The sequence below is a fragment of the Conger conger genome, chromosome 4, assembly GCF_963514075.1.
Source record: "Conger conger chromosome 4, fConCon1.1, whole genome shotgun sequence".
Classification (NCBI taxonomy): domain Eukaryota; kingdom Metazoa; phylum Chordata; class Actinopteri; order Anguilliformes; family Congridae; genus Conger; species Conger conger.
Window position 1 is genome coordinate 39,340,887 of NC_083763.1, and position 24,744 is coordinate 39,365,630.

At 40.6% G+C, this 24,744-nt stretch overlaps 1 protein-coding gene across 2 annotated transcripts in view; it reads right to left on the reverse strand.

The window, feature by feature from the left end:
• LOC133125881 (epidermal growth factor receptor-like) overlaps positions 1 to 24,744 on the reverse strand; it is a 134,823-nt gene that overhangs the window by 63,712 nt on the left and 46,367 nt on the right. For both annotated transcript variants that reach the window (XM_061237580.1, XM_061237579.1), the window contains exons 2-6: positions 12,317 to 12,468; positions 9,993 to 10,194; positions 9,090 to 9,230; positions 5,882 to 5,950; positions 3,355 to 3,473 (exon numbers count right to left, since the gene is read on the reverse strand). In XM_061237580.1, the coding sequence (XP_061093564.1) occupies positions 3,355 to 3,473; positions 5,882 to 5,950; positions 9,090 to 9,230; positions 9,993 to 10,194; positions 12,317 to 12,468 (683 nt within the window). The remainder of the gene's footprint in view (positions 1 to 3,354; positions 3,474 to 5,881; positions 5,951 to 9,089; positions 9,231 to 9,992; positions 10,195 to 12,316; positions 12,469 to 24,744) is intronic.

Here is a 24,744-nt window from a genome sequence, read left to right on the forward strand (position 1 = left end):
ATAGAAAGTGTGTTCTAATATTAGTGTATTATATTCTATTATAACATAATTACCTGTTGTCTTCACTATAGGAAATATAATGAGTGAATTTAAACCTTTTTTTAAACCGAAAACAAGTGGTATATTTTAAGATAAATGGTCTTGGGACCATAAAAATAAAATTTAAAGCAGTGATTGTATGGTTATGAATGCATAATAAGTTAGTTATTAGGTAAACATACAATACTGGATGATAATCATAGTTTTTTTTTTTTTTGTGTTTTCATGGGTCAAATTTGGGTGGGCAACTTTCTAACACATTAGGAAGGCTAGAGATAATAGGAACCTCTTTATTGGAAGCCCAGTTCACTATTGGTATTATATTGTATGATAAATATTATTCTCATGTTGTCAAATTTTATTGTTTTCTTTGAGGTCCAAGAATGGGTTAACACAAAGTCTGAAATTCTTCTTAATTAAGGTCAATGCATAATTGCGACTTTTGAGAACTTTAAATGGAACTCTATAAGCATATCTAGGGGTAATACTCTCAACTTTATCATGTTAATTACATGGATATCAGCTGGAAGATATATGATGACCTAGGCAAGTGGAACCCTCTAGACTTTGACAACAGAATTACAACCATCAAAATAATTTTACCGTCTCTGTACAAATCATTACCAGTAGAAATCCCAGATGGGCAGAGAATGGGATAGGTGTATATCCAGGTTTGTTTGATGTGGCAAAATAAATCTTAAATGGAGAATAAGATTTACCACAGATATGCCGAAGACAGAGTGTGGCCAGCATATGACCCAGGTTTTATTCCAGCCACTCAAGATATTGGTTTGTTAAATGGTAAATGGCCTGCATTATATAGCGCCTTTATCCAAAGCACTGTACAATTGATGCTTTTCATTCACCCATTCACACACACTCACAGCAATTGGCTGCCATGCAAGACACCAACCAGCTTGCCAGGAGCAATTTGGGGCTTAGATGTCTTGCTCAGGGACACTTCGACACACCCAGGGCGGGATCAACCCGGCAACCCCCTGAATGCCAGATGACTGCTCTTACATCCTGAACTAAAGTCACCCCCAGACAATGGACAAGGAATGGTGTAATGACTTATTGTGTAACCGTAAATGATTGGGAGTTGAAACCTTTTCAGACTGAAAAATATGTCTCAGAGAGATAAAACTTTTACCGGTATTTACATTACACTACATTAATGGCATTTGGCAGACGCTCTTATCCAGAGTGACGTACAGTTGAGTTGATTAGGCTAAGCAGGAGACAATCCTCCCCTGGAACAATGCAGGGTTAAGGGCCTTGCTCAAGGGCTCAACGGCTGTGCGGATGGGCCCTTGCAAGTGCGCCACTATTTTGCGAGTGAAGTGAGGGGGTCCCACCCAGAGGGGTCATCTAAGGTTACACAGTTGCTTGTTGGAATGTTAAAAGATTACATTTTTATCAAATGATAATAAAAAAAGAAGTCAACTGGGAAATTAATTATAGGCACTACTTAAATTGCAATAAAAATCAAGAGGCATGACAGAGGAAACAGCAGGTGAATTGGATCTCGCCCTGGATCTAGCTATGGATGAGGCCCTCCGCATGCTCCAACATCTTTCTGCCACCACGAGGGATTCCCACAAGCCCAGTGATTCTGCTAGAGCACCAGGAACAGCCAATCAGCCAGCCAGCCAGTCTACACCTCAACCAGTCCCTCCCTTCGCTCATATCACTGAGGCCCAATTGTGTGACAGCAGTCCTTTAAAGTGTAGGAGTTTCTCCTCAAATGCCCCCTGTACTTCGCCCACCAGTATGAAGCATACACATCTGAAGCATCCAAGGTGGCTACTGTCATCTCACTCCTGACTGGGAGGGCTTTGGAGTGGGCTACCGCCATTTGGGAGAGAGGGGAGATGGTGACCAGTTCTTATGATGCGTTCATGGCTCTGTTTCAGTCAGTATTTTACCATCCATCTGAGAGCAGAGAGGGAGGCGAACGGCAGCTTCAACTCCGGCAGGGTTCCCGCACCACTGCTGAGTATGCCCTCTCCTTCAGCACCGTGGCTGCCTTCGGTAGACGGAATGAGCCAGCACTGTGCGCCCTGTTCTGGAGTGGATTGCATGAGGTCCAGACAGAGTTGGCATGCCGGCTATGGCCATCCACCTGGACAACCTTCTACAAGAGCATCATTGTCTGAGGTGCCTTCGAACAACCACATCCCAGTCAGAGTGTGAATCTGAACCCATGGAGGTTGTCTCTCTGTGGCTGAGTGGCGTCACAGGATCCAGCTGGGGCTTACATGTACTGTGGCTCTGGGGACCATCAGCTACAGAACTATCTTGTGCAGCAGGCATGAGAGGTTCATCCCAGCAGATTCCACCTCTAGGGTGAGTGTCCCAATTTCAGCCCTATCCTGATTTCAATCAAAGACTGCAATGTATTGTCTCCTCAGCACTAGTGGACTCTGGGGCTGCAGGAAACTTCATTGATGAGGACCTTTCCACTTCTCTGCACCGTCCTCTCCACCGTCCTGCCCCTCCAGTCTCCGTCCACTGGATGGCAAATACCCCACACCATTATCATTGGCGCTGTCCTCCAGGACAGCCTGCCCTAACTTGTCATCCGCACACCAGTCCACAAGGTAATTCTCAGCTTCCCCTGGCTCCAATGTCACAATCCCACTATTTCATAGACGAAGATGGAGATCACCGTCTGGATACCACCTGCATTTCTCTCCCCTGCGGTTCTACTTCAGAAGAGAGTCCAGTAGCCTCCCACCAGCCAGTCATTCTGGAGGCATATCAGGACCTGGAGGAGGTCTTGCCACTTTTCTCCCTCCTCATCGCCCCTGGGATAGTGCCATTAACCTGCTTGCTGGCTCTGCTCCTCCCTTGTCTATGGCAGAGACCCAGGCCATGGAATACATCCAGGAGGCTCGAAGCAAGGGTTTATCCAACCTTCCACCTCCCCTGTATTGGCTGGGTTCTTCCTTGTGGTCAAGAATGACGCTGGTCTACATCCTTGCAATGACTACAGAGGGCTCAATTCTGTCACTGTAAAGTACCGTTACCCTCACCAAACTGGATCTTTGGAGTGCCTACAATCTGGTCCGTATCCTTTTGAGGTTTGTTGCAGGTCTCCTTAATACCACATCATGTAACATTTTCAGTAATATGTAGGAATGTACTGTATAATGCAATTAGTATTATTTAGAGCAATTTTAGCTAATATCAGAGCAAATAATGTATGAGCAACAAATGAATTCACGTTTGCTTAGACATTAGACCAATGACAATGATTTTTAAAAATGTTAAAAATGACGAGCTCCATTGGTTGAGATCAGTGTTTCTCACCAGACAATCAGTGTCTTGGGGCCCAGTGCAACCTGCAGCACAGTGCTTATTGCAGCAGTCACTGGGCTTGGGTCCTTTGCACCTCCGGGAACACTGCTCTGCACAGGTCAGTCTGGTTACTGTAAGGTGAAAAGCAACCCTGGTCAAGTGCATGCAACTTCCCATATTGGGAAACATTTTTTGGTCAAATCTCAAAACAATAATGAGGCATCTTCATTAAGTAATATTCAATGTACTCCTACAATTTATAACACAATTGTTATAATTAAACATAACTTTCCAGAGCAGTTTGACTGTTTTTGAAACAGAAAAGTTTTTTCTACCAAATCTGCTAATGTCCTCATGTGTAGAATTGACCTCTGTGACTCAACATCCACAGTATTATTTTATTGTTTGATGATATTGTAATGTGATTTCCTTCTATGTATAAACATAAGCTGTGATTGTGTCCCTGCTGTAAATTTGTCAAGCTGGTCAAAGCTGTGTTAAAATGAGTGATTTAAGAAAACTTGGCACTGTCAGAAATGTTCTCTTCTTTGCAATTTTTCCTAGGAATAACATTTATGAGTGGTCCTGAACAGTCTTCTGAGGCATGTAAACAAGAGCCTTGCAGTGCATGTCAGTGCAGCTCACCTGACAAACAGAACTTGGATGAAACTTTCAAACTACAGGCTATATTTTCCGGAATCAATTTCATACAGCACACTGGCAGTCACCTGGCAGGCTGCGTGGAGTACTGGACACTGATTCGGAATTGAAACAGAATTTCCTGAAGTCAAGCGAGGGGCACAGGTGACTGCGCAAATGTGCCATGCGAAGTTGATTCCTTGTGTGTGGGCAGGTGGAAATGGGCTGGATTATGCTCATTATATTTTCAGTGAGTGTGGTGCACGTTGATTAATTCATATCCAAACAAATAAACTGTTTTCATTACAATTAAGATCAATGCATATTGTGCAGGTTAGATAGGCAATTTTTGTAGTCTCTACGAATACAATGGAACATTGAGGATAAGGCAGATGTTTCTCCAAAAAAGTCATTTTTTCAAATACTTGCACTGATTTTTGAATTGAATGACTTTTTTTTCAGAAATGGACCTCTAACGAGACTTCAAAGAGAAACCCATCCAACGCATTTTCTTCTGTCAGAATTTCAATAAAACATTGCTGAAACATTCATTATGGGCTAGTTTTAATTCCCCATTATACCTGTAGCTCAATACTTTAAAATATTCTATAATTATAACTAAGAAATACTGACACTAAATATTTCCTAAGCTACTAAACTAAATATAACCAGGGACGATCCTCAATAAATATTGCTTAACTGTGAGTTGTCTGACTGAAATGAAAATGTGCATTATAATACAGTATATATGGTACTATAGGTGGGTTCTGTTGGATAGATGGCCAATATAATCAACAAGAAAAAGGGAGGACTGGTACCTGATTGGGTAGACTGCGTTTCCTTTGTTTTTGGCAAAACATAATAATATGGCTGTAGATAGACTTTCCATTTTTTTCTCCTAAACAGTCCACTAATATACATTACTAAAAACATTTGAGGCAAGAAATATTTGATCTGCAAAGCCTAGTTTAAAGGTTTGATCAGAGTTGTACGTCAATGTTGTTCCTATCTATGGTAAAATTCTAAATAGGAGAATCATTTGTTTTAAGAGATTTAGAACAACACCTGTTCCTTTGGGTGGTTCTTGCATGAGGCCCATTGTCAGGCAGGACAAATTACCAATGACCTAGCAGACACAACCAGATTTCTGCCACAATTTCCTGGTACTTTTCTGAATTCATTATGCTACTGATCTTAAATGGTGCCCTTGGACCAGTGGCAGCAATATATCTGAAACCTCAATGACCCACCTCTAAACTTGACAGTAGGCATGAGGTGATTCTGCTTGTATGCATTCCTCTTTTGCTGCCAAACATTGATGGTGTGTATGGATGTCTAGAGTGAGTGAGACATTGTGCACCCAGAACTACATGGAGGTCAGCATTATATGCATATGTGGAGATTAGTAGACATGCAAATATACTTTGATTATGTATTTCCGTTTGCTCATAATGATTCTTTGTGTGGCAATATTAAATGTGCATGCAAAAAATCTGTTTCAAAAAAGTTGTGTTTGTAGAAATTTGGCACAAAAATTACTCCATGGTAAACAAGACAAGGATAATTTGCAAATGCTTTATGACCAAATTAGTTCATGAAATGTATGAAATTATAAAATGTGAGGCTATATGCCTAGACTATCACCACTGTGGCTTGAACCACCAACCTTCTGGGCCAAATCATATACCTTAGCTAAGGTACATGATTTGGCCCAGAAGGTTGGTGGTTCAAGCCACGGTGGTGATAAGACTAAGCAGGGGATTAGACTATCAACTGTAAGTCGTTTCGGATAAAAGCGTCAGCTAAATAAGAAATTATTATAAAGAATAGGTTGTTCGACAGCATGACTGTGGGTGTTTGGGAGGGGGTTGTGGTGATATTTAGAGGCATTGGTACTGACAGATTTGGCAGTTCTCTGGGCCTGGTCCCCAGCAGGAACCATTGAAGCACCCAGGATCACATTTCTTACCTGAAAAACAATGCAGAAGCTGTTGGGTATATACTGTATGTATCTACGGTATTTTCAAATTGTTTCATGTGAATTTCCAATATTGTTGGGCCAAGAAAAAATATACTGAAACATGGATTATAAAAAGAATTCCACACACAAACCACAATGTGATACTGCTACATGTACTGACCACATTGCTGCAGTCGACTCAGCTGAAACATAAAACAAAAACTTTAACATTGTTCTTGATTGTTAACATTCTTGATTTCCAACTAATTCCAAAGGTGCAGCCAAAAATGCCACTGTTGGCAACTGAACTTCAAATCTTGAATGACCCACTTCACTCTTGCCATTTGGAGATTTGACAGAAATCATATACAGCCATTACTCTGTTTTGAAAGTCGAGACTGGAGGACATTATGACCCACAATGTTCCATTTTAAGACCTTCAAATGTAAGTGGATATGAAAGATATTTAGAATCACTTCACACTGTCTTCCATGTTCTTTGGGTGCTGAAATTAAGGATCCAAAGGCAATCAAAAGCCTAAAATCAAAAAGTTTTCATACAGAATGTCTCTTCAGAAACAGCTGAGAAGCTAACTGTCCAATTACCTTTGGTCCCCTAAAAATAGCTACTTTGTGTGACAACATATTATATGGTCAACGCCCTTTTCACATGTGGTTAAAATCACTGTAATCTGAGGAGAACACAATTTTCTTATTTTTCACCTTCAAAAGTAAAAAAAATGGCACTTTCCATTTAATAAAACTGTGTTCGGTATAAATGTTCAAAATTATATTTGTATACTGAATAAAGGAGACAATAAGGTATCTTTTGATACTTTAGCTGAAGTCCTGTGTTGAAAGATTGAGATTTAGCCAATATTAGCCCACATGTCGGTTTGGGGCAAGTTGTCTCAATGACTTTGGGGCAAGTCGTCACCGGGATTAAAATGTATTGTAAATTGATTATTATATATGCATATAGTTTAGAGCCAGCAGCGACCCTGCCCTGCCAGGCCCCAGCACCAACCCTGCCCTGCTAGGCACAAGCACAGATGCAGACCTGTTCAGCGGACTACCAACACCAGAGGACCTTTGGCCATATCTAAAAGCTGGCCCCCAAAAACCAACTAACAGAGGAAGAAAGCGGCACAAAACCTAACCCTAACTGACACACCAGTGAAGCAAGCACTAGAAATGAGAATGTGGCACAATCTAAAAAAAGAAAGGGACGCAAAGTGCTGAGTCAAAATCTGGATCGGCCAAGAACAAAAAGGCAACTAAAAAAAAGACAAATAGTACACGAGTCAACATCAGATGATCCGTGCTTCTGTCAAGTCTGTATGGAGCCATTTTCAAACAACCGCCCAAAGGAGACTTCGGGGCAGTGTGTGCGATGCAAGAAGTGGGCCCATCATGCATGCACCTTAGGCCAGGCAATTTATTTGTTCTAGAACTGTGACTCTGAAGATAAGTCTTACATTACATTACATTATTGGCATTTGGCAGACGCTCTTATCCAGAGCGACGTACAACAAAGTGCATACCCATAACCAGGGATAAGTTCGCTGAAAGACCCTAGAGGTCTTATTACTCAGATACCGAGATTCATTGTGTATTTGTGTGTTTAAACACCACGTCTGTTACGAAATCAAGGAAGCCATTACGAAGCTGAGAAAATAAGGAGAAATAAGGAAAAAACTGTCAAATTTTAGGTTTATCAAAATCAACTGTTTGGAACCTCATTAAGAGGAAAGAGTGCAATGCTGAGCTCAGTAATTGCAATGGGCCTGGTTAGCCAATGAAAACATCTATAGCTGATGACTGAAGAATTCTGAATAATGAAGAAAAACTCCCAAACCCTCTTCAAGAGACTGTCAGTGACTACTGTCCACATAAGACTTCAAGATCAGGACTACAGAGGCTACATTGCAAAATGCAAACTACTAGTAAGCTGCAGAAACAGGATGGCCATGTAATAGAATTGCCTAAATGTCTAAAGGCCAAGAGGAAGCGCCCCAGGTCCAAAGAATACCACCTCATCTGTCAAACATGGTGGCGGGGGTACTAGCTCACTCATCTTCATTGATGATACATCTGATGTATTCAATCAGCTTGAACAAATTTAATTGATCATTAGATTACGTGGGTTACTAAGGGGGCAATTACTTTTTTTCACAAGGGTGACATGGGCGTTCAACTTTTCATTAATTAAATGGTTTAAAAATGTATTTTGTGTTGACAAATTTTCCCTTTGTCTCATATTACATTTTGTGTAAAGATCTAAAACCATTTAGTATGACAAATATGCAATAATAAAGGGGGAAAATACTTTTTAATGGCTATAAAGTATAAAAAGTACTTTATTTTTACATTGTGAAACCAGAATGTAAAGACTACAGCTCTTTTATCAAAACTGGCAATTTGTACATTAACCACTAACCACATGTGAATTGTTTGATTCCAGATCTAAAACTGTGTGCGGTTTCAAAAAATTGAATACTGCACCTTTATACTGCATATTCTGAATCTGGATTATTATTATTATTTTGATCCATTGATCACATTGCTTGAACACATTGTTTTGCCCAGACTGTCTGTGTCAACAAATAATTCAAATTTAGATGTCTGGCTGTCACAATTGCAGTGTCACCAGCGGTCACCATGAATAAACGGCATAGGCATCTTGAGGGTGGCATTACTATTTAGACCAGGGGTCACCAACACGGTGCCCGCGGGCACCGGTCGCCCCCAAGGACCACATGAGTCGCCCGCAGGCCTGTTCTAAAAATAGCACAACTCACTAGTGAGCTGCATCTAAAATTTAATTTTATTCTGTTGCTATTTTTTTTAATCACACTTGCATTTATATAGATTTAAAAATGACAATATCTTAAAAATATGTTTATTATACATGAAGTTTAGATAAGTTTAGGTGAACTCTGACCTACTCTAGTTCAAAGGTCAGTATTGTGCACGTGACAAAACAAACTGGTAGCCCTTAGTATGACTCAGTACCCATGAAGTAGCTCTCAGTTTCAAAAAGGTTGGTGACCCCTGATTTAGACCATTACTTGTTTATGGCTCGTTCTTATCATATTGGGAATGGATTTATTGTTCCCTCATTTTCAGCAAGTTGCTGGTATACTCACAGTGCTGCCCAAGGCTTTCATGATGAATCATCATGGTCAGATTATTGTTCCATTGCTTGTCCACAATGTCAAGCCAGAGTATTGTTTCCACATTACACAGCAAATGGTTATTGGTGACTTTCACACCTCCTTTGAGAATTTCTGCATTAAAGACAAGAATAAAAGAATAAAAGAAAACCACTTTAAGCATTTTAACACTACTTGCAACTATAGCATAGTCAATGTTACCATCGTAAACATGTTTGAAATACATAGGACTTCATATGATTCCAAGAACACTCTCATTGTTACACAATCAAGTGAACTAGATGTTTTGAATTAACATTTATAGTTGATAGTTTATTTCTAGTTATTGTTGGCTTATATAATGAAATGGGTTTTAATATCAGTAATAAAGATATGACTTTTAAAAGACTGTACTGTTGGGGGAATTTCCTGAGTGAGCACTATATTAGGTATTTATTAGACCTATTTTTTAGACTTAAGTCTTCTGCTGCTGTTGCTTATCCACTTAAATGTCTGATGCGTTTATTGTCACCTTCCTGTCTGCTTCCTGGCCTGACCTGACCTTCTCTGACCTGTCTCATTAACAATGCCTTTCTGCCCGCATAACTGCCACCCACTGGATGTTTTGTTTTTCACACCAAACTGAAAACACTAGAGACAGTTGTACATGAAAATCCCAGGGGATGAGCAGTTTCTGAGATACTTAAACCACCCTGTCTGACACTAACAATCATTCCATGGTCAAAGTCACTTAGATCACAATTCCTTTGACCTTTAATCTGAACCTCTTGACCATGTCTGCATGCCTTAACAAGCTGGTATACAGATCTACCAAATAAAGTTCTCAGTTTAAATATGAGTGTAAACATGTCATTCAGTTTTAACATAACTACTCACCAGTGAGGCGTCTAAGTGACAACTGGCTGACACCCTCAGTAATATTCTTAGAAGTCTGATTAGTTTCATAATTGGACATGATAGTTAGGGCAAACTTGTTGTCATAAAGGGTGTGTCCTCGGATGATGTGCAGGTTGTCCAGAGGGATGGTGGCCACTTCATTGAGGGCAATAAGCACATAACCACCTACTTCTTGGATCATCTGTGGCAACACAATTGCAACAGAAAAGTTAATGACCAATCAATCTTCCTATAACTTTGGCTTGCAATGAAATGTAACCAATGTAAACCAAGTTAAACAACATCTAATTTATGATAAGCTGCAACAAATATTGGTTTGGTTTCCTGATTAACATGTGCTCTAAGTATTTGCTTGCATTCTTCAGGTTCAATAGCCAGACTTGAGTTCTCAAGCTGCACCGCTATGTGTTATTCTCGTCTTTGCTGCAGTCTGCATGAATGACAATGACAGTCTGCATGAATGACAAGAATGGCAATAAAATGCTAGTTCAGGAGTTCTTAACCTTATTTAGACCAACACCCTCCAATTTCTTTCTGTAGTCTGTTTCCTGCTCCATTCATCTTCATCCATTTGTTTCAGCTGAGTCACATTTCTTGTCTCCGCCTCCCCACTCCTTATATGTATTCCTTCCTGTCTCCTGACATTGATTCCACCTGTTTCTTGTTTAGTGCTTGTTAGTAGTGTATTTAAACCTGTCCATTTCAGTTTTTTGTTGCTATTTCGTCTTTCTGTTATTCTGTTCCCTACCCCGGTTATAGCTTCCTCTACCCCGTGCCTGTGTCCCTGTTATATTCTGTCTGCTTTGCTCTGTTTTTTCATTTTTTTTCATTTTTATGGTTTTGATCTCTGCCTGGTTTTCGGACAGTTTTGTATTTTTGTATTTGTACCTTCGCTTCTCTGTCTTCTTGGTTTTTGAACTCCTGTTTACGCTTTGCCTGCCCTGCATGTAGCTGTCTGTTTGGATTCCGACCATTGCCTGTTTTTTTTTTTTTTTTTACTATGTTTTGGATCTGCCCTTTGCCATTAAAGCCTGCCTTATTCTGCGACTGGTTCCTCTGTCCCGAATCCTGACATAACCACTCAATAGCATGATAAACCAGCTAGTCCTAGGTATGTTAACAGCAAACCTACGGCGAAGAAATGAATGTAGTCTAAATATAATAAAATCGAATTGAACCATTAGCTATGTCACCTTTGACCCCTTAAAGGAGTACTGTCACGCTTGTTTCAGTTGAGCTTATTTGGATTAAATGCTTGTGTGTAGACATTCTTAAAATCACAATCAGTGGTGTAGCTATTTCCTAGATATAGGGCAAAACTTCTAAAGGCAAACACATCCAGTGACATTGACGTGACATCCAGCCTGTGTTTCCCAAAAGGTAACGGACGGTTACGGACGGTCAAACTCTACCCTTGAAAGCAGATACAGGCAGCCTGTAGCGTAGTGGTTAAGGTAAATGACTGGGACACGCAAGGTCAGTGGTTCTAATCCTGGTGTAGCCACAATAAGATCCGCACAGCCGTTGGGCCCTTGAGCAAGGCCCTTAACCAGCATCTCCTGGGGAGGATTGTCTCCTGCTTAGTCTAATCAACTGTATGTAGCTCTGGATAAGAGTGTCTGCCAAATGCCAATAATGTAATACTGGTTTATGGAAGGCCTCTCTCATTATCAACGTGTTTCTGTCCGCAGAACAGCTCCTGACTGGATGTTTTTCGTTTTTTGCGCCATGCAAACTCTAAAGACTGTTGTGCCTGAAAATCCCAGAAGATCTGGTCTCAAAAAGAGCTGAACCTCTTGACCAGGTCTGCATGCTTTTATGCATTTAGTTGCTGCCACATGATTGGCTGATTAAATATTTGCATTACCAAGCTGGTGTATAGGTCTACCTAATAAAGTGGTCACTGAGAGTAGTTATTTTATCACTCCTATGAACTAATCAGTTTGCAAGATTTGTCCTAAGTGTTTTATAATAATAAAGACCTACTAGAACACAGAGCTATTGCTTCCACTCATAGTTTGGTTGCAGGAGCACTAAATGTCTCAGGAAGCCAACAGCCTAGTTACTCAGGGGCTTGCACAAAGGCTACCATCATTCTATACTTGCAATGAGTGCCACTCCCAAAAATATAAGCAAAGCTAACTTATGTTGATGTTTTTATGTGAAATGTCTCATTTTAATTCATATTCATAAGTTTTCAAATGTCTTTGTATTGCAGACTTTTTGGTCACACTTTTTGTTTCAGTGTTAATTTCAACAATAAAGTTACAAACATTGTTGACATAAAGACATAAAGAACATACCCTGAGGAAGGACAGGTCATGGTGTTCCCTGGTGTAGGTGATTTCAAGGTTTTCCAGCAGCACTGTGCAGTTACTGTACATCCTCACCATGCTTTTGTAGTGGTCGTCGGGTGAGCCTAGGCGTGCCAGCTTGTTGTTCGTGCCCTGGCATACTATAGAAGAGAAAACATGAATGAAGAAACTTCACATCATTCCCTTTTGGAGGTTTTTTTTTTTTTGGCTGAAAAAGGATAGGTTGCTTGTGTCAAAATAGTCATCATTACAAACAAAATGTAGATAGAAAAGGTACAAAATAATCAAAACTTATATTTGTACACTATGTCAACAAAGGAAGCTAACAGTATAAATTAAAATGCAATAGACCCTTTTAGTGTAAACAACTATGATGCATACGACCCTAACTAGAGACAGGAAAGCTTCTGTCAATCGCTGCTGTTATAAGTTAGCTGGCTGCTGAACCTGCACACACACTGCTTTTTAATCAACCAAAGGGACTACACTAAGCCTTAAAATATTGAGAAACACTGTTAAGCTAACATATACAGATGGGTGACAAAGTATTCAGGAAAAACCTGAATAAATTAATGGAGAAACAAATGCAGATGATTCCACACAGGAGTACTGCATGATACAATTAAGCAATTGACATACTGTCATGCTCTGTGGCATCTATAAAAATACAAGAAAATGACAAACACCTTATGTGTTTATAGTTTAACACTGAATATCTCAATTTCTACGTCATTACTTTAGATTTGTGCAAATACTTAATCTCAATGTGTGTACAAGAAGAAGTAAATACAGTGGTGTGAAAAAGTGTTTGCCCCCTTCCTGATTTCTTTTTTTTTTTGCATGTTTGTCACACTTAAATGTTTCAGATCAAACAAATTTAAATATTAGTCAAAGACAACACAAGTAAACACAAAAGCAGTTTTTAAATGAAGGTTTTTATTATTAAGGTAGAAAAAAAATGGCCCTGTGTGGAAAAGTGATTGCCCCCTAAACCTAATAACTGGTTGGGCCACCCTTAGCAGCAACAACTGCAATCAAGCGTTTGCGATAACTTGCAATGAGTCTCTTACAGCGCTGTGGAGGAATTTTGGCCCACTCATCTTTGCAGAATTGTTGTAATTCAGCCACATTGGAGGGTTTTCGAGCATGAACCGCCTTTTTAAGGTCATGCCACAGCATCTCAATAGGATTCAGGTCAGGACTTTGACTAGGCCACTCCAAAGTCTTCATTTTGTTTTTCTTCAGCCATTCAAAGGTGGACTTGCTGGTGTGTTTTGGATCATTGTCCTGCTGCAGAACCCAAGTTCGTTTCAGCTTGAGGTCACAAACAGATGGCCGGACATTCTCCTTCAGGATTTTTTGGTAGACAGCAGAATTCATGGTTCCATTTATCACAGCAAGTCTTCCAGATCCTGAAGCAGCAAAACAGCCCCAGACCATCACACTACCACCACCATATTTTACTGTTGGTATGATATTCTTTCTCTGAAATGCGGTGTTACTTTTTTCCAAAAAGTTCAACTTTTGTCTCGTCAGACCACAGAGTATTTTCCCATTGGGGATCATCAAGATGTTTTCTGGCAAAATTGATATGAGCCTTAATGTTCTTTTTGCTCAGCAGTGGTTTTCGTCTTGGAACTTGGAATTTTTGCCCAGTCTCTTTCTTATGGTGTCATGAACACTGACCTTAACTGAGGCAAGTGAGGCCTGCAGTTTTTCGGATGTTGTTGTGGGGTCTTTTGTGACCTCTTGGATGAGTCGTCGCTGCGCTCTTGGGGTAATTTTGGTCGACCGGCCACTCCTGGGAAGGTTCACCACTGTTCCATGTTTTCGCCATTTGTGGATAATGGCTCTCACTGTGGTTCGCTGGAGTCCCAAAGCTTTAGAAATGGCTTTATAACCTTTTCCAGACTGATAGATCTCAATTACTTTCTTTCTCATTTGTTCCTGAATTTCTTTAGATCTCGGCATGATGTCTAGCTTTTGAGGATCATTTGGTCTACTTCACTTTGTCAGGCAGGTCCTATTTAAGTGATTTCTTGATTGAGAACAGGTGTGGCAGTAATCAGGCCTGGGTGTGGCTAGAGAAATTGAACTCAGGTTTGATAAACCACAGTTATGTTTTAACAGGGGGGGCAATCACTTTTTCACACACGGCCATGTAGGTTTGAATTTTTTTTCTCCCTTTATAATAAAAAGCTTCATTTAAAAACAGCATTTTCTGTTTACTTGTGTTGTCTTTGACTAATATTTAAATTTGTTTGATGACCTGAAACATTTAAGTGTGACAAACATGCAAAAAAAAAAAAAAAAGAAATCAGGAAGGGGGCAAACACTTTTTCACACCACTGTATATCTACAGGCATTCAAATTCTAAATTCCCAAAACTTCACCCAGATGTCCTCAAGTGTTCCCAAATGTCTCTATAAGGGAGGGTAGTGTCATGGGTTAGAAACAGTCCAAGTCAGATGGGCAGACCAGTGAAACAGCTAGGTCACGTGAGGAGGGCGAAATGTTCATCTTGATGTCCTCAACTTTTCTAATGAAAAATAAAAAAAATTATTTGCACTTAGTTGGGGACACATCTAAGCTCGTACTAGCAGTGGGGCAGATAACATAGTTAATGGTACTGAATAGGACCTTGGAATTATGGGAGTTGTTGGAGATGAGGTCAGAAAAGTATGTTGCTCTCACAGCCTTAACTGCTTCCTGATATTTGAGATTTTCCCTCAGAATTTCAAAGTTAATTTGGAGCTTATTATACTTCCACTTCCGCTCTGCTCTTCTGCACTCCCTCCTTAGGGCTCTGGTGGTGTCATTTAGCCAGGGCAAAGATTTAGGTTTAGGCTTCTTCAATTTAAGGGGGGCAACATAATCCAGAATAGATGAGCAGGTGGTGTTAAATAAGGAGATAAGTTCCTCAGTGCTGAAATGGGGAGGAGAAGGCTCAATAATGCAGGTATTGGGAGCAGCTATGAGGGCCTCGGAGAACTTACTGGCAGTCAAAGAGTTAATGAGAGAGCAATGTACAGGGAGATGAGATTTAGTAGGTGAGAAAGGCAGAATTGAATCAAATACAACAGCACCATGATCAGACAGACAGGCATCAATTATTTCCATATTACAAATCAGAAACCCAAACGATAAGACTAGATCGAGTGTATGGCCTAGTTTGTGAGTAGGGCCAGCAGTAAGCTGAGCAAGATTACAAGATTCAACTAGATGCATAAATTCAGTAACAAAAGAGAGACAGCAAACATGAATATTAAAATCACCAAGAATCAGGACTCTATCAAAGGTATTTGAAAGAAAGTCTGTAAATAAGTCTTTACGAATTCTTGGCGGACGATACACCAGAGCAATTAAAAGGGGATTGTCCAGACCCACTTTAATTAACTGCACCTCAAAGCTGGTAAAAATGATCAGAGTTTAGAAGGCGACAATTAAAATGCTTCTTAAACACAACGGCTAGACCCCCACCGCGTCCGGAGGGTCTAGGCATGCTAAAAAAGTTACAGTCATCAGGACATAGTTCAACAAGTGGAGCAAGCTCACCAACGTTCAGCCAAGTTTCTGTCACCAGCAAGAAATCCAATCCGTGGGCGGTAAAAAAGGCATTAAGAATAAAAGTCTTATTTGATAGAGATCTTGTGTTGATCAACGCCATTTTGACTGGGGCAGCATCAGATTCATAATATGACGACGAGACCCACGCCAGAGGGTTCCGCCTGTCGGTGCCCCACGCCATCTTTCAGCCAGGACGGTCACGTGATCGGCCAGTGCAGATAACGGGAATGTTTTTAAAAGTAGGCCTACAAACAGGAGGTGGAGAGGTAACAAGGGAGCAATCAATAACTGGTGTGTGGATCATGGCCATTGTGGAGTGACTAGCAGACAGTCAGTAACCTGTATGAAGTGCGTAAAACATGTTGGAGGCTAGACTGCGTGTTCCCAGAGCACTGGGATGAATACCATCTCTTCCATAAAAGGATGGGCGCTCCCAGAAGAGATTAAAATTGTCAATAAAAATCATGTTATGTGCCAGGCATGTAGACTGTAGCCACGTGTGGAGACTAAGAATCCTACTAAAACAGCCAATGCCACGGCCGAGAGATGGGATGGGACCAGAAAAGAAGACTTGTTTGCCAGAGTCATTAAGTAAAGTAAAAAGGCGGATCAAAGCTCATACTCTTAAGCAGTTCAGACTTACGATAAGAGGAGTCGTTGGTGCCAACATGGACAATAACATTACGGACATGCGGATATAGCTTAATAAGGTCTGGGATCTGATTTATAATGTCTAAGACCATAGCGCCCGGTAAACAATAGGTAACAACGGATTTTCACCTGACATTTCTAATGATGGAGTCTTCAACTATGAGTGAGACCAGAGTAGGGAGCAGGGGGGGGGGACTGGGAGTTGGGATGTTTCCTATAACGATCATGACGAGTACGGAGCTGCCCTGTCTGGCTGCTGTCTGGCTGTTTCCCATGATGAATTGAGGGAAAAGACGGGATAAAAGAAGTGGTTACAGCCCTGGAAGCCCCGGACAGGTGTTGCTCCAGCTTCCCCAGTACCTCAAAACTGTTGCCCAGTTGAATAGACCTTGAGGGTGGAGTAACGTTGCGGGAGGATCTCCTACCTCACTTCTTGTCACCCCAGGGTTCCGGTGGAGCAGAAGAGGAACAGATGCGCTTAGGTTTAGCTCCAAGCACGGGCCAGGGGTCCTCCTCGGGGATCGAACTGGCGGTCAGCGGCTCCAGCATCGCAGCCGGAGGGGGACCAAACCAGGGAGGCGTGGTGTTGTTGTCAAGAATGCGGGAGGCCTCAGTGGCCATCGAGTCCAGAAGTCGCTCATCCTCTTGGATCTGGTAAAGATTGGAAATCCGACCTTCTAGCTCAGCGATTTTAAGACTCAGCTGAAGACATCCAGAGCAATCCAGGGGAAAGGTGAGTGATGACATTGATATAAAGTATAATGTAATCCTCAAGCGACTGGCTAGCTAGCCACCTGGCTAAAAACAAACCAAGCTAACAAGGCAGTCAAGGCAGATGGGGACTGTGTCTTGTAAGCGGTTTAAGCAATGTTGATCGCGTTAAAATAAATAAAATAAATAAAATAAATAAAATAAATAAATATCCTAAATAAAATCATCAGAAAAAGCACATAAGATTGCGGTTTAAAAACTGTCTTTTTCAGTAGCCGCGAAAGACAGCCATTGGCCAGTAGTGGAGTGGTGACTGCCTGGTTCTCTTCCCAGGCAAGCTTACAAAAAACTAAAATGCTGTTCTACTGCTAGACATTTAATGCCTTTTCACAGCTTCATCCACCAACAGACCAAATGTTTTCATCCTACTCCACAGTTTATCTAATGTTTAGTCACAAGCATAAGCATTTACAAATGGGCCTTAATCATGGTGTGATTAATCTTTCACCCTCTTACTAATCATTACAAAGCATTTTGTTTTTGCAAGAGCTGCCCATATAATCGATATCTTTGCAAGAAACATACATACCACAAATGCTGTGCAACTAATGCCATGCTTTTCTTTGTTTGGAAAAACACTGGATACATTGTTTAATTTTAATAGCTTATATTCTGGAAAGAGCCAGGGTTATCCAATGTGTTCCCTGCTTATAATGGGGTTGGCTCTGCTGCAAGTTTCAGACTGGCTTCTCTGCACAGCAAGAGATAATCTTAGCCTGCTGTGCTAAAGACTGATGGTCCTCAGGTAAAGGAACTAATCATACTTCTAATGCTTTAAAAGGGGTGACATCACACTATTTAGGGAATGTTCACATGCTAACTCTTGCCTCTGAACTTTTACACACAGAAACATAGATAAGGAAAGGTGCAAGGCAATAACAATTACATTAGTAAGACCCATGAATACATGTGCCACCAGGGTGCTCAGTAAGCCCTGTTCCCTTGACACATTCCATTGGCTCCTATGCATTTTCCACACACTGCAAAAAATGGCTGTCTTAACAAGCATTTTTAGCCTTGTAATAAGACTGAAGATCTTATTGTTTGTATAAAATATTCACTTCTTTTAAGCTACTGTTTGCTTGATAAGTGAAATTTCCTCACCCAATTGGCAAATCTTGAAATGAGTCAAACTTTCTCACCTCATTGCCAGTTTTCTTTGTCTCATTTAGCAAAATAGTCATATTTTGTCAAATACTTTACAAAATCTGGGGGGGAAAGGACAATTACTATGGTGACTAACAATACAATTCTGGGCTGCGTTTCCCGAAACCTTCTTAACACTATGTCATTCATAAGTTATACCTTAAGCTCTACCATCTACCAACATTTTAGCATGTTTCCTAAGATGTTCTTAGCTAAGTGTACCTTCTGTAAGTGGTACTTTCGTAAGGTTGGTCTGGACCACATTTAGCTATACCTTATCGATGTTCTCTGCTCACTCCGCTAGTGGCCACCACTGTTATGACCGCAAGCCTCTGAAATCAGCTGTTGCTCTCAGTTACATCTCAATCGGCAAGCAATATGTACACTAATAATAATACAGTTGTAGTTGGCTAATAACATTTCTAAAATACCACATCAATGGGACTGTTTTCATGCAAATAATAAAATTGTACATTACGATGGGTGCATATTGCACTTTATTGAACATGTTGCCTAACTGCCTTTTAAATGATAGTTATAAATTGATGATTTCCCGCTCTCTCTGTGGGCTGGAGCGATGTTAACCACAGTTCTTTCTTTGTTTGGTTGGACACCGTAGTCCTAATACTGGAAAATAATATCTCCATTTTGTTTGCTGTGTTTTTTTCCAACACAGCTTATGTTGTTTTCGTGTTGGTATGTTTTGCTTGTTGGTGTGCTTTTATTAAAAACATCAGCAAATTTGATAAATTAGTGAATTACACCAGTAATTTGATAGTGCTTCTGGCAAATCAACCCTGATTGCAAAGTCATTTAAGGCACCATGACAAAGATTAATATAATGTAAATAAAACATGACAAGCCAAAGTCCAGGCCACATTCTCAAGACAAATCTAGCATATCCTGAATTTAAAACTGATTTCATCCAATTGAACGCCTAGGGATACAATATGTCTGCATGTCTTAGATGAGCGTGGTGCTTCTTCAGCTTGTTTGCTAAGCACTTGGACTGAATCTTATAGTCCATACACAAGAGAGCGACGAGTCCCCAGTTCTTTAGTAAAAGTCCCCTTTCTTAGGCAGCAATGTCAACACTGCCCGACATCAACTTGTGGGTAGCTCTCTGTTTAAAAACATGTACTGAGCCTGTAACCATTGCCCCTAATGCCCCCAGTGTCAGGTTTGGGGGACAGAGAAACCAAGCGCAAACTCAGGGGTAACACGGAAATAGCAGGTTATTCCACAAGTAGATGAGGAGCAGACAGAGCATAATCCGAGGCACAGGCAGGGTTCAAAAACCAAGCGGTCAGTCCAAACAGGGCAGAGGTACAGAAATCGTAATCCAAAGTGACAGTCCAAAGAGCAGCCAGGGGTTATGAACAAAAAATCCTAAACAAAACAGAAGAGAACGGCATGGAGCAGAGCAAAACAGATACAGGGAAGCTAGAACCGGGATTGGGAACAGAAAGCTGACACCAAGATCACAGCGCATACGAGTTAAATCTGAGTTTAGCTGTTCATCACTCCCACCCGCCATCTGCCTTTCTATGTCCAGCATATCCCTTTCATGTTTCCCCACCAGCCTTTCTCTCTTTCGTGGCAAACGCAGTGTACCGCTGAAATCAATGAATAGCTTGTCATTGAAATTACAATATGACTTCTGAGCTTGTGTTGCTGTAACATATAAGCAAACTCTGACAACGTGAGGTGTAATTCTAGTTTTTACATCTCTATTACAATCATTTTTACACAGGTAGAAGCGATCAAGCCTTGCTGCCTCACCACAGATCTGACCCTTGTGTATTGCCTGGCTATTTGGTGCTTCTCTCCACACATCCTGCAAATTATTCTTATTTAAAATACCTTCTAAGACCCCAGCATGTAAGTGTTCTGTGGGTGAGTCTTGGAACTTACATAACTTGTGGAACTTATATAATGTATCTGAGATCAACACTGCCTCGTCGACTGTTACTTTTATTCATTAACTACCACTTTGTTACCTATGTTGTTGTTTTTGGCAACTATAATAGACAGATATTGAGTATTATTGAGTTTAATGAAAGTTTGACTAGTACTCTGGAAATGATAAAGAAGGGAAAATTTACTTACATCCTTGGTGATTTTAATATTAATTGGCTTACAGGTCCACATGCATCAGCGTTCACAACATTCATAAAGAGCACTGATAAAGAGCGCTTTCTTTTTTAAATGTGCACAAGAGTAACACGTAAAACAGCTAACTTGATAGATAACAGTTTACGAATTCACCGAATACTTTGATGAAGTCTGGGATAACTGACATCTCAGATAACTTCCATATCTTTCAAATCTTCAAGCTTGCTAAGGGATCAGTGGCCGGTTGCATAAAACACCTTGAGTGTAATTTCCCCTTAAGGTATCCCTGAAGCTAAGAGTTGCACAACGAACCCTTAAGTGTATCTTAAGGCTTTCCTGAAGTGAAATGTCAGAAACCCTTAAAAAACACCCTTAAGTATTGTATTTTCCCTTAAGTAATCCATTAAGTGTTGCATAAAACACCTTAACGACAATTTCCCTCAGTAAAATTTAAGGTTAGCTATAGATTACCTTAAGTCTCAGTAAACAAAGGAATAGCAAAGGAATAGCAAAGGAATTTTTCATGATAGACAAAATACTCTAGACTACATTACAGACGAAAAGTTCATTCTTGAATATAGATTTGCACGTCAATCTATTTACGACATGGCAAACAACCTGGAATGCAAGCTCGATCACCCAATATACTGTGTAGCTATATTTGAATTAAACTACGGTTTTTCGCAAAAATTTTCGAAGCAGTGCTAGGTCTACAGAGAAGAGAGTGATTAAACTATACATATTCAAATGACTCTCACTCTGCAACTCCATCGGCTCAGGTGCTCCACTACTGAGTCCACTCTCTACACCGCCTGGGATATCAGCCAAAACCGATGAGTCCTTCCGAAGAATGTATTTGACCGTTTTAGTGAACTCTGATAAATCGGCTGAGGGCAGTCCACTTCCTATCAAACCATGTAGCTTGCATTAGTTTGGCTTCAACAGCGCCATATAATTGTTGCTGATCAGGACGTTAATACAAAATTTAATTTTAATGTTGCTTGATCAAATATAGCTTGCTATAGTTATCTATGGGTAGCCAACTAGCTATTCTTTTTTCGCAGATACGCATATTCTCATATTTTTTAGCAACCTTTTTTTGGTCGCTGTCACAGTCGGATTGAGTTCGCTTTTAAAATGGTTTTTATTTTGACGTATTTCTCCAACAGTACAAAATAAAAAAAAATATAGCTAGGCTACCGTAAGTTAGAGGTTAAAACCTAATCTTATTGTAAAGCCGACAGTAAATGATCGTAACCGATGAGAACGCATCCATGGCTACGGTCTAATTTTGCTACAGTGAAACGTGAACCATTGCAGCAGACCACTTAACGGTTTCCCTTACCTAAGAAAAACATCTAAGATTTTATATGCAACACCCTCAGGTAATTTCCTTAGCTAAGGGGAAATCAACCCTTAAGTGTCAGAGTTAAGGAAAACACTTACGGTGTTTTATGCCACCGGGCACAGGCCCTAAATAGGAAACAGTTTATGTGTTTAGGAAATTCAGTGCAATGAATAAAAGCCCATTTCAGAAGATGCTAGGGAATGTCTCATGGGAATAGGTGTATTTGGAGACCCAGAAGCTGATTAATCTCATCAAATTTGTATTACTTTATGGAAGATGTCTTGGCTGATTTCTTCACCTAAACATATCTTAGAAAAAGCTCCACTGAAACCGCCCTGCTCGCGGTCACTGAGGCACTCCACTCTGCTAAAGCAAAATCCCTCTCCTCTGTCCTCATCTTCCTCGACCTGTCAGCCGCCTTCGATACAGTCAACCATGAGATTCTGCTCTCATCGCTGTCTGGGATGGGTGTCACAGGTTCTGCACTCGCTTGGTTTTCCTCCTACCTCTCTGGTCGCTCCTACCAGGTGACTTGGAGGGGCGCAGTCTCCGACCCTCAACCCCTACGAACTGGAGTCCCGCAGCTGAATTTAAAACTGATTTCATCCAATTGAACGCCTAGGGATACAATATGTCTGCATGTCTTAGATGAGCGTGGTGCTTCTTCAGCTTGTTTGCTAAGCACTTGGACTGAATCTTATAGTCCATACACAAGAGAGCGACGAGTCCCCAGTTCTTTAGTAAAAGTCCCCTTTCTTAGGCAGCAATGTCAACACTGCCCGACATCAACTTGTGGGTAGCTCTCTGTTTAAAAACATGTACTGAGCCTGTAACCATTGCCCCTAATGCCCCCAGTGTCAGGTTTGGGGGACAGAGAAACCAAGCGCAAACTCAGGGGTAACACGGAAATAGCAGGTTATTCCACAAGTAGATGAGGAGCAGACAGAGCATAATCCGAGGCACAGGCAGGGTTCAAAAACCAAGCGGTCAGTCCAAACAGGGCAGAGGTACAGAAATCGTAATCCAAAGTGACAGTCCAAAGAGCAGCCAGGGGTTATGAACAAAAAATCCTAAACAAAACAGAAGAGAACGGCATGGAGCAGAGCAAAACAGATACAGGGAAGCTAGAACCGGGATTGGGAACAGAAAGCTGACACCAAGATCACAGCGCATACGAGTTAAATCTGAGTTTAGCTGTTCATCACTCCCACCCGCCATCTGCCTTTCTATGTCCAGCATATCCCTTTCATGTTTCCCCACCAGCCTTTCTCTCTTTCGTGGCAAACGCAGTGTACCGCTGAAATCAATGAATAGCTTGTCATTGAAATTACAATATGACTTCTGAGCTTGTGTTGCTGTAACATATAAGCAAACTCTGACAACGTGAGGTGTAATTCTAGTTTTTACATCTCTATTACAATCATTTTTACACAGGTAGAAGCGATCAAGCCTTGCTGCCTCACCACAGATCTGACCCTTGTGTATTGCCTGGCTATTTGGTGCTTCTCTCCACACATCCTGCAAATTATTCTTATTTAAAATACCTTCTAAGACCCCAGCATGTAAGTGTTCTGTGGGTGAGTCTTGGAACTTACATAACTTGTGGAACTTATATAATGTATCTGAGATCAACACTGCCTCGTCGACTGTTACTTTTATTCATTAACTACCACTTTGTTACCTATGTTGTTGTTTTTGGCAACTATAATAGACAGATATTGAGTATTATTGAGTTTAATGAAAGTTTGACTAGTACTCTGGAAATGATAAAGAAGGGAAAATTTACTTACATCCTTGGTGATTTTAATATTAATTGGCTTACAGGTCCACATGCATCAGCGTTCACAACATTCATAAAGAGCACTGATAAAGAGCGCTTTCTTTTTTAAATGTGCACAAGAGTAACACGTAAAACAGCTAACTTGATAGATAACAGTTTACGAATTCACCGAATACTTTGATGAAGTCTGGGATAACTGACATCTCAGATAACTTCCATATCTTTCAAATCTTCAAGCTTGCTAAGGGATCAGTGGCCGGTTGCATAAAACACCTTGAGTGTAATTACCCCTTAAGGTATCCCTGAAGCTAAGAGTTGCACAACGAACCCTTAAGTGTATCTTAAGGCTTTCCTGAAGTGAAATGTCAGAAACCCTTAAAAAACACCCTTAAGTATTGTATTTTCCCTTAAGTAATCCATTAAGTGTTGCATAAAACACCTTAACGACAATTTCCCTCAGTAAAATTTAAGGTTAGCTATAGATTACCTTAAGTCTCAGTAAACAAAGGAATAGCAAAGGAATAGCAAAGGAATTTTTCATGATAGACAAAATACTCTAGACTACATTACAGACGAAAAGTTCATTCTTGAATATAGATTTGCACGTCAATCTATTTACGACATGGCAAACAACCTGGAATGCAAGCTCGATCACCCAATATACTGTGTAGCTATATTTGAATTAAACTACGGTTTTTCGCAAAAATTTTCGAAGCAGTGCTAGGTCTACAGAGAAGAGAGTGATTAAACTATACATATTCAAATGACTCTCACTCTGCAACTCCATCGGCTCAGGTGCTCCACTACTGAGTCCACTCTCTACACCGCCTGGGATATCAGCCAAAACCGATGAGTCCTTCCGAAGAATGTATTTGACCGTTTTAGTGAACTCTGATAAATCGGCTGAGGGCAGTCCACTTCCTATCAAACCATGTAGCTTGCATTAGTTTGGCTTCAACAGCGCCATATAATTGTTGCTGATCAGGACGTTAATACAAAATTTAATTTTAATGTTGCTTGATCAAATATAGCTTGCTA